Source organism: Heterodontus francisci, chromosome 24, assembly GCF_036365525.1.
Source record: "Heterodontus francisci isolate sHetFra1 chromosome 24, sHetFra1.hap1, whole genome shotgun sequence".
Taxonomy (NCBI): domain Eukaryota; kingdom Metazoa; phylum Chordata; class Chondrichthyes; order Heterodontiformes; family Heterodontidae; genus Heterodontus; species Heterodontus francisci.
This window is the reverse complement of record NC_090394.1, coordinates 73,539,344-73,552,999: the sequence shown is the minus strand read 5'-3', so window position 1 is coordinate 73,552,999 and position 13,656 is coordinate 73,539,344. Positions and strand designations below refer to the sequence as shown.

At 39.7% G+C, this 13,656-nt stretch overlaps 1 protein-coding gene across 1 annotated transcript in view; it reads right to left on the bottom strand.

Moving 5' to 3' along the window:
• The window catches only part of LOC137383525 (BAR/IMD domain-containing adapter protein 2-like 1), a 148,306-nt gene that overhangs the window by 127,757 nt on the left and 6,893 nt on the right, over positions 1-13,656 (bottom strand). The window contains exon 3 of the mRNA XM_068056570.1: positions 3,393-3,479. Within this exon, the coding sequence (XP_067912671.1) occupies positions 3,393-3,479 (87 nt within the window). The remainder of the gene's footprint in view (positions 1-3,392; positions 3,480-13,656) is intronic.

Sequence of the window (13,656 nt, the reverse complement as noted above, 5' to 3'; positions counted from 1 at the left end):
TGCATTTCTTCCCCAAAACCTTCAATCAGTTAATGACAACAGTTTTTCCTTGTCTAACTTATTTAAGCCTGTCATAATATTGTACGCTTTAATCAAATCTTCCCTCAATCTCCTTTGCTCCAGGGAGAACTAACCCAGCTTTTCCAACCTAACCTTGTAACTAAAATCACCCATCCCTGAAACCATTCTGGTAAACCCCATCTGCACCCTCTCAAGGACCCTCACATCTTTCCTTAAGTGTGGTGACCAGAACTGAATGCAATACTCTGAGGCCTAACCAGAGTTTTATAATGGTTCAGCATAACTTTCCTGCTTTTGTACTCTATTCCTCTATTTATGAAGCCCAAGAGCTTATATACTTTGCTAACCATACTCTCAATATGTACTGGCACCTTCAAAGATTGATACACATACACCCCCAGGTCCCTCTGTTCCTGCGCACTCTTTAGAACTGCGCCATTAGCTTTCTTGCCTCACCCTATCCCTTCTGCCAAAATGCATCACTTCACACTTGTCTGTATTAAATTCCATCTGCCAATTGTCTGCTCATTCTGCTAGCCTATCTATGTCCTGTTCCATGCAGTTTGTATCATCTGCACTGTTTGCAACTCCTCCAATTGTGTTATCATTGAAAAATATTGTAAATTCTACTTTGTATTCCAAGATCCACGTCATTAATGTATAGCAAAAAAGCAGTGGCCCTAGCACTGACCCTTGGGCAGCACCGCAGTCTGCTATCCTCCAGTTTAACATTTTTTTTTTTACCAGGACTCAATATTTTCAGTCCTTGAGCCAATTTAAAAAAAAATCTAATTGGACACTGACCCTGCTATTCCATGAGCCTCAATTTTGTTAACCAGTCTTTTACGTGGTACTTTATCAAATGCTTTCTTAAGATCCAAATAGACAACATCCACCGCATCCCCTTCATCAACCTTCTGTTATTTCACCAAAACATTCAATTAGATTAATTGTTATGAGAGCGCTTCTTTTTTTAAAAAATGTTTTTGAGGACTTAATATTTAAGTTGTGGACATGGATTCATTGGAAGGCTGAAGATTTCATGAAGGCTGGACTTTGCTATGTTGTTGACAGTTCATTGAAAGGCCACTGAGATGTTGCTTAAAAACAACCTTGCTGGAAGTCATGTGCTTTAAGCTTAATAAACAACAGAACAAAGCCACATGTCAATGTTTATGGATGTCAAGAGGTCAACTTTCTGTTTTGGGGTTTTGGATATTGTTTTCAAGTCAGTTGGGGTGTGAACTGTTTTGAAGACAGTTGGTGTTGCCTGCCAAGGAAAAAGGAAACACCCAGCTCATCTCTTTCTCTACCTCTTCAAATGAAACCCTACGATTCAGCTGTGTGTTGGCTGAAGTCCCTGATGCCACGCCTCCTGGAAAGTCTACCAGACAATTTCACGACCTCTCCAGAAGGAACTGCCCTAGAAAGTTCCCAGTGACAGCCGTCTACACATATTTCGGATGCCAGACCAAAAAGGGACAACTGACATCTTTCCATACCTTTTCTTTTCCCTTCAAGAATTAGCAAGTATTGGCTAAAGTATTCTTTTTTGTCTTTTCTTTTGTAACAGACCTCTGCAGGGAGAAGTTCTGTATTTTTTTTCCAGAGTGTGAGTGTTTGTGTGGGGGAATTGAAAAAGGGAACTTTCATATTTCAATCTCTGTGTTAATGCTTTGCTTCGTTACTGGTTAAGTCTTGTTTTATAATAAACTGATAATTTTGTTGTTTATTAAAGAAACCTGGTTGGTGTATTTTATTCTGGGATAAAGAGTAGAGTATATGATTGAACAAATAGGTAACTGGGTAAACATTTTAAAAATATATGTTGTGACCTGCAGAGAAGTAGGACTAGAAAAGATAGTGCACTCCTCCTGCCTCGGTTGTAACACAAGCAATCAAAAAATTCAATTAGATTATCTTGGCAATTTAAAAAAATTGGTACACCCATGGAATTAAATATTCTCCTTTTCAGATTTAAAATCTACTCAGCAAACTGAGAGAAATGGGATGGGAACTGGGCCCCTATCCCCTGCAGATATTTGCATTCAATGGAGGGGGAAGGACTAATCAATGGCAGAAGTGGCAAGGGCTGGGAGAGGAAACTTCTGATCAGGATGGTGAGGCAGCAGTAGGCCTATGTCCAGTTTTACTTTCTTTGCTGCCATCCTGCTGTATTTCATGCAGGGTAGGAAGATGAAAGAGAAAGAAAAACGGAGTGGTGCAGAAAGAATGCGAGCACGAGAGAGCATGCAAAAGCACGAGCGAGATTGATTTCATTGCTACGTACATGTTTGCATCCACCTGCTAAAATTCACTGTGTGGTTTATGTACAGTAAGTGACCACTGGAACAGGAAATGGAAAATTAGAGACAGAAAAAGAGCAAGAGTCTGTGCCTTCAGGAACCAAAAATGAAGGCTGGGGGTGGTTGCTGGGTAGAAAACTGGCAAAATAGAATCAGTATTTTCTGAGTTACGCTTTGTAAAGTTTAATAGTTCTCGGCCTGCATCAAAGCCTCTATATATCTGTAAATTATAGAACTTGCATAGTTTTTTTTGAAATTGATAAAAAGTTAACAAAATCAGGTCTGTGTTAACTTTGCTTCGCTCTCCACAGATGCTGCTAGACCTGAGTAATTCCAGCACGTTTTGTTTTTATTTCAGATTTCCAGCATCTGCAGTATTTTACTTTTATTATAACAAAATCAGGATTGTCCATCCCTAATTCATTATTTTTACCTACAGGTTTTAATCAGAATTGATTTCAATTAGTCCTGCTTACTAGTAGGTGAACCAACAGAGTAAGCTGCATCTTACTATAAAGCCATTCATAAAAGAATTATGCTTCACAAAGTAAACATTTAATTGCAATTTAAAAGTGTGCGAATACACAATAACTCTTACCTTAAACAATCCAGTGTATAATATTGACTCTTGTTCCTTTCCACAAGCACTCCAGAGGAACTTGTGGCACATACAATATTGCTTACTTTTTTCTAGTCATTCATCAAGCTATATTGATGTTAATTTGTAACCGTATATTTGTAGTTTGGTACCAAGTTTAGAAATGGCAATTAAATAACCTGTTTATATTTATTTGAAGAGCAAAGTCAATAACAGAGGCAACACTCCTTCCTTAACCAACACCACCAAGCAGAGATTAACTGCTTGAAGGGTCTGCCAAAATCATCTCCAGTTTTGCCTGCATCACAGCCCTTGCATTTCAAAGTAAATAGACTGTATGAGTAACACCAAGATGTTCCTGACAGGATAAGACATTTTATAAACACAACTCATTCTTTTATCTCCCACAGAAAGTTTATATATGGATTGAGATACAAAATGCATCCATTGGTTCACTTACAACTTACCAAGTTCTTTGGAGACCGGTGACTGGGAACTCAGCTCTCCTAATTTTGAGATGCCATCAAAGTATATCTTGCCTGCAGCCACCATAGCTGTTAAAACAAAATATAATATTTTGACAAACTGTGGTTATTTGCTTAGGAGAACACAGTCACAACAGTCATATTATTTTAAGAGCTAACACCAAGTAGAGCAAACCTGGAATCATATCAAAAAAAGACCACTGTTCTATTCAGGGTAACTCACTTTTGTAAATTATTGTATCTTCCGTGGCTACTTGTAACAAAATTTTACAATATAAAATGACACACTTTTCTACCCCTCCACATTTCAAGTCTAAAGTTGCAAGTGAATTTGGCTAGGTTGGTCAAAAATGGATAACAAATCCAGCTTTTGAAAACTAGTTAGGAATGTGAATAGCAAAATATCCAACAGCATTTCACTGAGTTGCTTGCACGTGTTACAAACTTGAATGTTGCATTCTTGTGGCATGCTTTTCTGGCTGTTCACTGTTATTTCGCAAGTTATGTTTACAATCTCAGACAAACAGAAATACCAAATGAGAAAAGAATGGTTTTATTTGCCTTTGAATGGACCCAAAACTAATTTTCACCCAAGATTATTTCAGGATATAATACTAAGTAACTGGAGCCCACAACCCCCTCCCCAAACCCCATGAGAAAAATAAATGCTTTGCCTTTCACACAATCATCCACCATCTACATAATTCCGGTTGGCTCCACCATTGGTGGCCATGCCTTCAACTGTCATGGCCCCAGGCTCTGAAATTCCCTCCCTAAACCTCTCCACCTCTCTTTCCTCCTTTAAGATGCTCCTTAAAACCTACCTCTTTGACCAAGCTTTTGGTCATCTGCCCCAATATCTCACATGGCTGGGTGTTGTTTTGTTTGATAACACCTTTGTGAAGTGCCTTGGGACATTTTGTTACATTAAAAGTGCTATATAAATACAAGCTGTTGCTGCATCATATTTGCAGTTTTTCCTCCACGTACCGAAAGATTATAGTGTGGTACATTCTTGATTCACGAACCAGTATTTCAAGGGTTTTTGAGGAGGTTAAACACAGCAAACAAAGTTTAACTGCTTTCATGAATGACTTCTGTTCAGTACTAAAGTAAAAACAGAAAACCTGCTTTTGCAGCATTGATAACCAAAATTAAAATTTCTAGTGCTTTTTTTTTTAAATGCATGAAATAGTACAATTACACCCATAAGATCATCTGGAAGTAAAACCGGAAAATAAATTGATAAAGATCAGTACAAAATCCTTTGATCAAGGCAAATCTCAAGTTTCTCTTATTACAAGTCCATTCGTCAATGTGAACAATGTGAAGAAAGGAAGTGTCAATTTTTGTGCGCTGGGTCTCCTTTTAGGCTGACTGGGACTAGAATGATATTTGTCCACAATGCTCATACTGAACCTAAGACAAGAGTTTATAATTGCGTGGTGTAAACCAGAGTCTGTAGACTTAATCGACAGTTTCCCCATTGACTAATTAATCAAAAAGCATTATAAAAATTTAAAATTAAACCCTTCTAAAAATTACAATTTTAAAAGCATGTAATTTTTTTTACATTAACGCTAGTTTTCTAATTTTGTTCAACAATGATAGTATTAAAGCTGGTTGGGAAGTCTTTCATTAAAGTCTTCCCAAGTTTCCAGTGCAGCTCAATTACAATTGGGAAGGGACCTTTCAAACAATAACAAGATAAACTCCCGAGAACAATTACATGAATTAAAATTCCTCCCTTAAATGACAACAACCCGACCGGGAAGAGTGCTTTACATCTCCTTTAACTGTAGAAATGTTAGCTTCTTTCAATATAAAAACAAGAAATGCTGGAAATACTCAGCAGGTCTGGCAGCATCTGTGGAGAGAGAAGCAGAGTTAACGTTTCAGGTCAGTGATCCTTCTTCAGAACTTTAGCTTCTTTCAAGTCCTACACAAACAATTTGGATCAAGTATTCCTTGAACCAATAATGGCACAGTTTCAATGCTGGGTAGAAGCCCACTTCTGTTTTGGGTAGTAGAGTACACCATCTATTTGATGTTGGATTCTATCTTGCACTATTTCAGTGAGAGAGAGAAATTGAAACAACAAAGTGACTTGCACTTTTCTGTAAGGAATCAGGACTAGTCCACATTCACAGCCAAGCCACATTTACTCTATTTATATCATAATTTGTGATTTTATATTTGGAAATTAGTTCTGATAAGCTGTTTCTATCTCCTTTGCAACATTAAATAGTTTCAGATCCTGTGTCCCCAGTCACCACAAGAGCCCAGTCTGAAAAAACACGTTGCCAGTCCCCATGATTTTCTGGGTGCAATTATACTGCAAGTTTTGTGTTGATGTGAAGCAGTGTCAGGTTTGTATCAATGCTAAACCTGTACTGTGTAAATTGGGCATTAAAGCCTGAACTGATGTTGAAATGAAACTCAAAGGAGTCTCATTTCACTTTGCTCCAGTGTGAAGCCAGGCCCTGTCTCTAGATTCAAGCTATGTTTATGCTAGAACAGTAAAATTGATGCATAGCAAAACTGCTACAGTTGTAGTATAAATGCACCATTTTATAACTTCCCAATGCAGTACTAAAATCCAGTCTTAGTCACTAGAACTGGAATGAAACCCACAATTACCAAAAAGAAGTTTTTCATTCTGTCTATGTAAATATAATTAAACTTGTTACGGAAGCAAGACAACACCATTTGAACTGCTTGCTACTTAATAAAGTAGCATTATTCTAACAAATTTCACAAGGCAGAGTTCAATCCCAGATAACTCACCGGGTTAAAATGCAGTTACATTAATAAGTTTCAATTAAACCAGATTTGTACGATTTGAGAATGGCTACAGTTCTTCTCTTCTTCTTTGGCCTCCTTGTCTCGAGAGACAATGGGTAAGCGCCTGGAGGTGGTCAGTGGTGTGTGGAGCAGCGCCTGGAGTGGCTATAAAGGCCAATTCTAGAGTGACAGGCTCTTCCACAGGTGCTGCAGAACAATTTGTTTGTCGGGGCTGTTACCTTGCGCTTTTGTCTTTTTCCTGCCAACTGCTAAGTCACTTCGACTCGCCACACTTTAGCCCCGCCTTCATGGCTGCCCGCCAGCTCTGGCGAACACTGGCAACTGACTCCCACGACTTGTGGTCAATGTCACAGGACTTCATGTCGTGTTTGCAGACGTCTTTAAAGCGGAGACATGGACGGCCGGTGGGTCTGATACCAGTGGCGAGCTCGCTGTACAATGTGTCTTTGGGGATCCTGCCATCTTCCATGCGGCTCACATGGCCAAGCCATCTCAAGCGCCGCTGACTCAGTAGTGTGTATAAGCTGGGGATGTTGGCCGCCTCGAGGACTTCTGTGTTGGAGATACGGTCCTGCCACCTGATGCCAAGTATTCTCCGGAGGCAGTTAAGATGGAATGAATTGAGACGTCGCTCTTGGCTGACATACGTTGTCCAGGCCTCGCTGCCCTGGAGCAAGGTACTGAGGACACAGGCTTGATACACACGGACTTTTGTGTTCCGTGTCAGTGCGCCATTTTCCCACACTCTCTTGGCCAGTCTGGACATAGCAGTGGAAGCCTTTCCCATGCGCTTGTTGATTTCTGCATCTAGAGACAGGTTACTGGTGATAGTTGACCCTAGGTAGGTGAACTCTTGAACCACTTCCAGAGCGTGGTCGCCAATATTGATGGATGGAGCATTTCTGACGTCCTGCCTCATGATGTTCGTTTTCTTGAGGCTGATGGTTAGGCCAAATTCATTGCAGGCAGCCGCAAACCCGTCGATGAGACTCTGCAGGCACTCTTCAGTGTGAGATGTTAAAGCAGCATCGTCAGCAAAGAGGAGTTCCCTGATGAGGACTTTCCGTTCTTTGGACTTCGCTCTTAGACGGGAAAGGTTGAACAACCTGCCCCCTGATCTTGTGTGGAGGAAAATTCCTTCTTCAGAGGACTTGAATGCATGTGAGAGCAGCAGGGAGAAGTAAATCCCAAAAAGTGTGGGTGCGAGAACACAGCCCTGTTTCACGCCACTCAGGATAGGAAAGGGCTCTGATGAGGTGCCGCCATGTTGAATTGCGCCTTTCATATTGTCATGGAATGAGGTGATGATACTTAGTAGCTTTGGTGGACATCCAATCTTTTCTAGTAGTCTGAAGAGACCACGTCTGCTGACGAGGTCAAAGGCTTTGGTGAGATCAATGAAAGCAATGTGGAGGGGCATCTGTTGTTCGCGGCATTTCTCCTGTATCTGACAAAGGGAGAACAGCATGTCAACGGTCGATCTCTCTGCACGAAAGCCACACTGTGCCTCAGGGTAGATGTGCTCGGCCAGCTTCTGGAGCCTGTTTAAAGCGACTCGAGCAAAGACTTTCCCCACTATGCTGAGCAGGGAGATTCCACGGTAGTTGTTGCAGTCACCACGGTCACCTTTGTTTTTATAGAGGGTGATGATATTGGCATCGCGCATGTCCTGAGGTACTGCTCCCTCGTCCCAGCACAGGCATAGCAGTTCATATAGTGCTGAGAGTATAGCAGGCTTGGCACTCTTGATTATTTCAGGGGTAATGCTGTCCTTCCCAGGGGCTTTTCCGCTGGCTGGAGAATCAATGGCATCACCGAGTTCCGATTTTGTTGGCTGTATGTCCAGCTCATCCATGACTGGTAGAGGCTGGGCTGCATTGAGGGCAGTGTCAGTGACAACATTCTCCCTGGAGTACAGTTCTAGGTAGTGCTCAACCCAGCGGTCCATTTGTTTGCGTTGCACATAAGCCTATAAATACTGCCAAAGACTTCTAAAAGAAGTAGACAATTTTGTCCTCGTACAAGACCTTGGCCAGGCGTCAGAATACTGTGTTCAGATTTGGTCTCTACATGTGGTGGGTGAAATTGAGGCTTTGGAAGAGAGTGCAGAGGAGGGCCACAGATTAATTCCCAGTTTGTAGAAACTTCATTATGAAGACTACTGAGACTGGGTCTCCACACTGCAGAGAAGCGTAGACTTGGGGGTGATTTGATCGAGGTTTATAAGATGTTAAAGGGAATAGATTGTGTTTGAGTAAGAAAGAAAGAGTTACATTGATATGGCGCCCTTCTTAACCTCAAAGGGCTTTACAGTCAATGAAGGATGTTGGTTGAGGGATAAATATTGGCCAGGACACCAGGGATAACTCCCCTGCTCTTCTTCAAAACAGCAGCTTGGGATTTTTTTTTTTTACACCACCCGAGAGTGTAGAAGGGGCCTTGGTTCAATGGCTCATCCAAAAGACTGCACCTCCAGCAGTGCAGCACTCTCGCAGTACTGCACTGGAGTGTCAGCCTATATTTTTGTGCTCAAGTCCTGGAGTGGGAATTGAACCCACAACTTTCTGACTCAGAGATAAGAGCGCTATCAACTGAGCCACATGTGGAGCAGACAGTTTGTTCCAATTAAATAGTTTAAGGAGGCCTGGGGTCACAATTTTGTTTTTTAAGGCCGGAATCTAGGTTATATGTAAGGAGGCATTTCTTTTCCCAGCGAACAGTGGCTCTCTGGAACAGGTTGTTCCTGACTGGGGCGGAGCTCACTTTGTGTAAAAGGTAGGTACTGCATAGCAAGGAGTGATCTCCTTGACTAAGTGGTTCAGAGAGGAATTTCCTAGATTCCACCCCTGTCCCATCGGCCTGGGTTTTTAATCTGATTTTCCCAGGGAATCGTACAGTTTTGGGTGGAGTGGGGAGTATATATTGTGATGCACAAGGCATCGCAATTCAGGCTGGGTTTTTTTTCCTGTCAGTCATGGCTTGAATGTTTGTAAAACGAAAAACAGGCCTAAATGGCTTTTGTTACTTTGAATCTTTAAAAAGAAAATCCAAAACTAAGTGAGAACGTAAGCATACACTAAAATAAAAAAAAGATTTTACTGGATAGGATTTTTGAATGGACTGTTCAGATTCAGAGTTACATCAGCAGTGAAAACAATCTGGCTAGATATACATAGAATAATGGATGGTGATGGATCAATTCAATGCATATGTGGCCCTTGGTTTTTGTATTAGCACAGCTCCACCTGTGAACACAGCCTAAAGCATTTCTCACACGTACCTCTAATTAGTGGACCATCTGGATATACAGGCTTTGTTATACCTTTGGTGTAGGAAAGGTGAACACCACATACTACTGGTCATGCACAGCAGCAGTAAACATTACATTGGACATTGTACTTCATGAGGCAAATTACCAGGAAAGAAAAGACACTCTGCATACATAAGGAAATGTAAGTTACAAGGGCAGAATTTCTTTTGTAATTGCGAAACAAGCTAATCAATCAGATAAAGATATGATTTCTCTGTTATAATAAATTAACAGAACTTTTATAACAAGACAAATTCCATTTTCCCACTTTCAAAATCCCGGACCAATTCACAATGAAACTTAACAGAGCTGTTATCATTATGATTAACTTCTTTGCGTGTCCTACTGTCTGCAACAATTGTTCATTGTTACCTCACCCTGCTCACAGGAATGATTCAGTGCAGGCTAATGTTGAGTGTGTTGTGACTAGAATTCAGATTAACTTGGGCAAATATTACAAACATAAATGAGGGTAAAATTCTTGCACAAGTCCTAGTATGGCCTTATCACTTGGATTTAGGCAATTTCAGGTATGCGCGCACTCTTTTTAAAACTTCAATATTTTAGAAACCTTTGAATAAAAAATTAACAGCAAATACATAACACACCAATCTAGAAAGTACGCTTTAAAATAGATTTTACAATTTTCTTGGACAATAAATTCTCCTGGTACTGTTTTCCCTCAATAGTTAAAACATAATATAAAAAGCCTCCTCTAGGTTGGAGGCACACAATATGCATTGGGGGAACATGCATTGACGCAGTCTTCAGCCTCAAATAAAGAGCTATCTTTAGCATTTTATGGTTACTTTACTACCATAAAAATCAAAAATATTGCACGGATGTAAAGAAGTGGCATGCAAAATGTTGAAATGCAAATGCCACATAGATGCAATGTAGTCCAGAATCATATTTCTTTCGTGACCAATTCTATGTGCACACTTTACATATTTACATTTCATCTTCCACAACAAGGCAATTGTTTTACTATATTCCTACCAGCAGGATGTAGGGACATAAGTAGTACAGCATGTGACACGATTGTTACTTAGCAGTTGGAAACAATGTTCTAATTCACAAGGGACTGATGGACACAAGTTATAAAGTCACATATATAAACAATATAGGCATTACATGTTGGTATTATTTACTAATTTGTTTACATGATAAAATGAATAAACTAATTCAATTAGAGATCATAAATCTATGCAAGGCTGGGCTGGTGACATTGAACAAAGAATGATGAGGCTATTCATTCATCATTCCATATAAATTATTTTGAACTATCTCCTCCAGTTCAAATTTCCATTAAAGAAGGAATCTCATCAGTAACAATCAATTGCTAGCACTTGCATGTTGGTTTCAGCAAAGATGCAAGGAACTCAAGTTGTTTTGTTGCTGCATCACAAAATGTAAATATCACTTAACAGTTATCAATTAACTCTTCTCCCTCCATTGAACATACTGACATGTTGGGGTACAGGTTTACTGACACTGTTCTCTAATGCATATTGCATGCCTCCACTCTAGGGGAGGTTTTTTATATTGTATTTTAAAGTATACTTTCTAGATTGGTGTATTATCTATTTGCTGTTAATTCCTCAGATACCACCAGCTGCATGCCCATCCTTCGCATGTAAGCCTCAAATGAGTGTTGGCAGGCTTTTGGACTTCAGCTTAAGCCTGTACCTACTCAACATATGCTTGAAGTGGCAGCTATTTGTCTCTCAAATATCACTACCATGTAACTAGAGAACTGTTGATCGGATTGATCTATCTACTAGCCAGCTATCCAACTGAACACTACAGTTTTCATGTGCAGTTTCAGCAGTGACAATTTTAACATAAGGAATAGTCCAGTTAATTTCTCAGATACATAAATCAGCTTGAAAAGTAGCACACCAGTTTTTAATTAGAACTTTGAAACTTACAGTAAAACAAGAAGGATGAGAGAAGAAAACAGAGTACCACTGAAGAAATGAAAGACACACAACGCCATAAGAGTGAAGAAACAAAAGCATGCAAAAGAGAGTTCAGTCATACAAAATGATATTAAAGCAAGATTTCTAGCGAAGAATTAGGCTACAGTATATAATATCTGTAGCCTCTTTCAAAAGCTTTGCAAAAATTCACAAAGCCATTCTCCCCAGCTCCAGAACAATATCAAGGAGCACAACTTCAAATTTTTTGTATGAATATAAATCCGGGCTTCCGATCCAGACCTTCTAAAAAGCGAAATAATACAATTCAAAGTATTTCTACTGAAATTATGCCAGTTCATTTCATCCTAAATTATGCTATTTTAAAAGCCAACCTTTCACCTACTAGTCAGATTTGCTTCTTCATGCCTTTGCTCTACTTTTATTCCTTATGCTTTTGGTTCTCCCAGGTTCATAGCTTAGCCAATTCATCCATCTTAAATTAGTTTGCGGAATACCTTTTCAAATTTGGTTTTATGAAAGTTTGTGAAGCCCTTCCTTGATCTTATACTATTGACAGAGGGATAAGCTAGTTGTTTTGTATGTTGGAAAACGTTCCAAGGATTTTGTATTTATTAAGGTACTTTCCCTTCTCAAATGATGATTTTCTGATGCTGCCATTGTACTAAGTCAATTACGCTTAATGCTTAGTGCAATATTTAATTAGGTTTTCAAGCAGCTTTTCTGGACCTCAATTTCTAGTCTTGGTAAGCAAACATTTTCCCTCAGCATACTTTAATTTTAGCTGCACTGGCAAGAAAGCCAGTGGGAAATGTGAAAAATGTAAATTTAGCCTGCGTGACCCTGCACCAATGAAAGTGTGTCATGGGAGGTGTTTTACAAGAACAAAAGATTCATCATTTGAAAGCAATTTATGAAGATTAACAGTGCAGCAATATTCTGATTAGTATATAGATGCACTCTGCATTGAATTCTGGAGGACCTCATTTAAATACTTGTATTGTGGGACATATAACTGCAATTATCCAATTCCTGCATAGTGAGAAGTAGGATTAAGACTATCTAACATTATCATTCCAAATTTGTTCATAGGCTGCGGGCGATGCTGGAATGCAAACCTCTGTTGCAATGCAATCAGGAGCAGACCGAATGCAAAGGTTAGCACACATAAAGCAGCACAGAAAGACAAGCACTAAAGAAAATTGACAGAGTGAGTAAAATGATTGGTAAGGGAAAGAAAGAAATGTTATTTATATAGCACCTTTCACAAGCTCAGGACGTCCCAAACACTTAATAGCCGACGATGTATTTTTTGAGGTGTAGTCATGGCTGAGAATCATATGTACACACACATGTACATGCACACACCCCTACCCAGGAGGTACAGATTTGGAGATCTCAGCTTCTATATCTATTGCTGCGGCACTAGTCACTTATCTTCCACAATAATGGTGAGGTAATAAAAATTGTCGGAGATTATGCAGAGGGGAGTGATAGCAAACTTCTTTTTAATAAAGAATGCCTTGGTATGTGACCCAAGTTAGTACTGAATAATCTTTGTCTTAAGAGGACTCAATATATCAGTGTACTGCTGTCCCTGCTCTAAATCCAACCAGGAATGAAAGACTGACATTTGCTGCAGTATTAAGTCAAGTAAAATCTACATTTGATCCAGATCCCCATAAACTATTGCAAATTACAGAGCTTTTGTTTTCCAACTGAAAGTTGTGTCCAGCAATTCATGTACATTGCACCAGTGATGTTGACACTGCACATAGCAGCACAATGAGAATACACATCTTCAAACTCAATTTTTGAAGAGGTGATATTTTTGTTTTTACTAATTCACCACCCAAAAAGAAAAATCTAAAAATTTATCATACAAAATGGTAAAAAAAATTATCCTTACAGATAGGTAGGCAACCTCTGAGACAGATAAAACTGAATGTTAGTGTATCTGAAGTGGGGGGAGGTTGGTGGGGGGGCGAAGGGGAGGGGAAGAGTCAGAGGGAGGAGAGGGAAGCATGTATCAGTTTGAAGGGGAGACAGAATGAAGATGAAATGGCAGGAAACCAACAGTTGCGAGAACTGTGGTATCAGTCAGACAGTTGTCTCATTCCCTACAGCACATTAACATGCTGAAGAATACATTTCCACATGTTGTTCCCACACCTGTGGAATAAATGCCGTT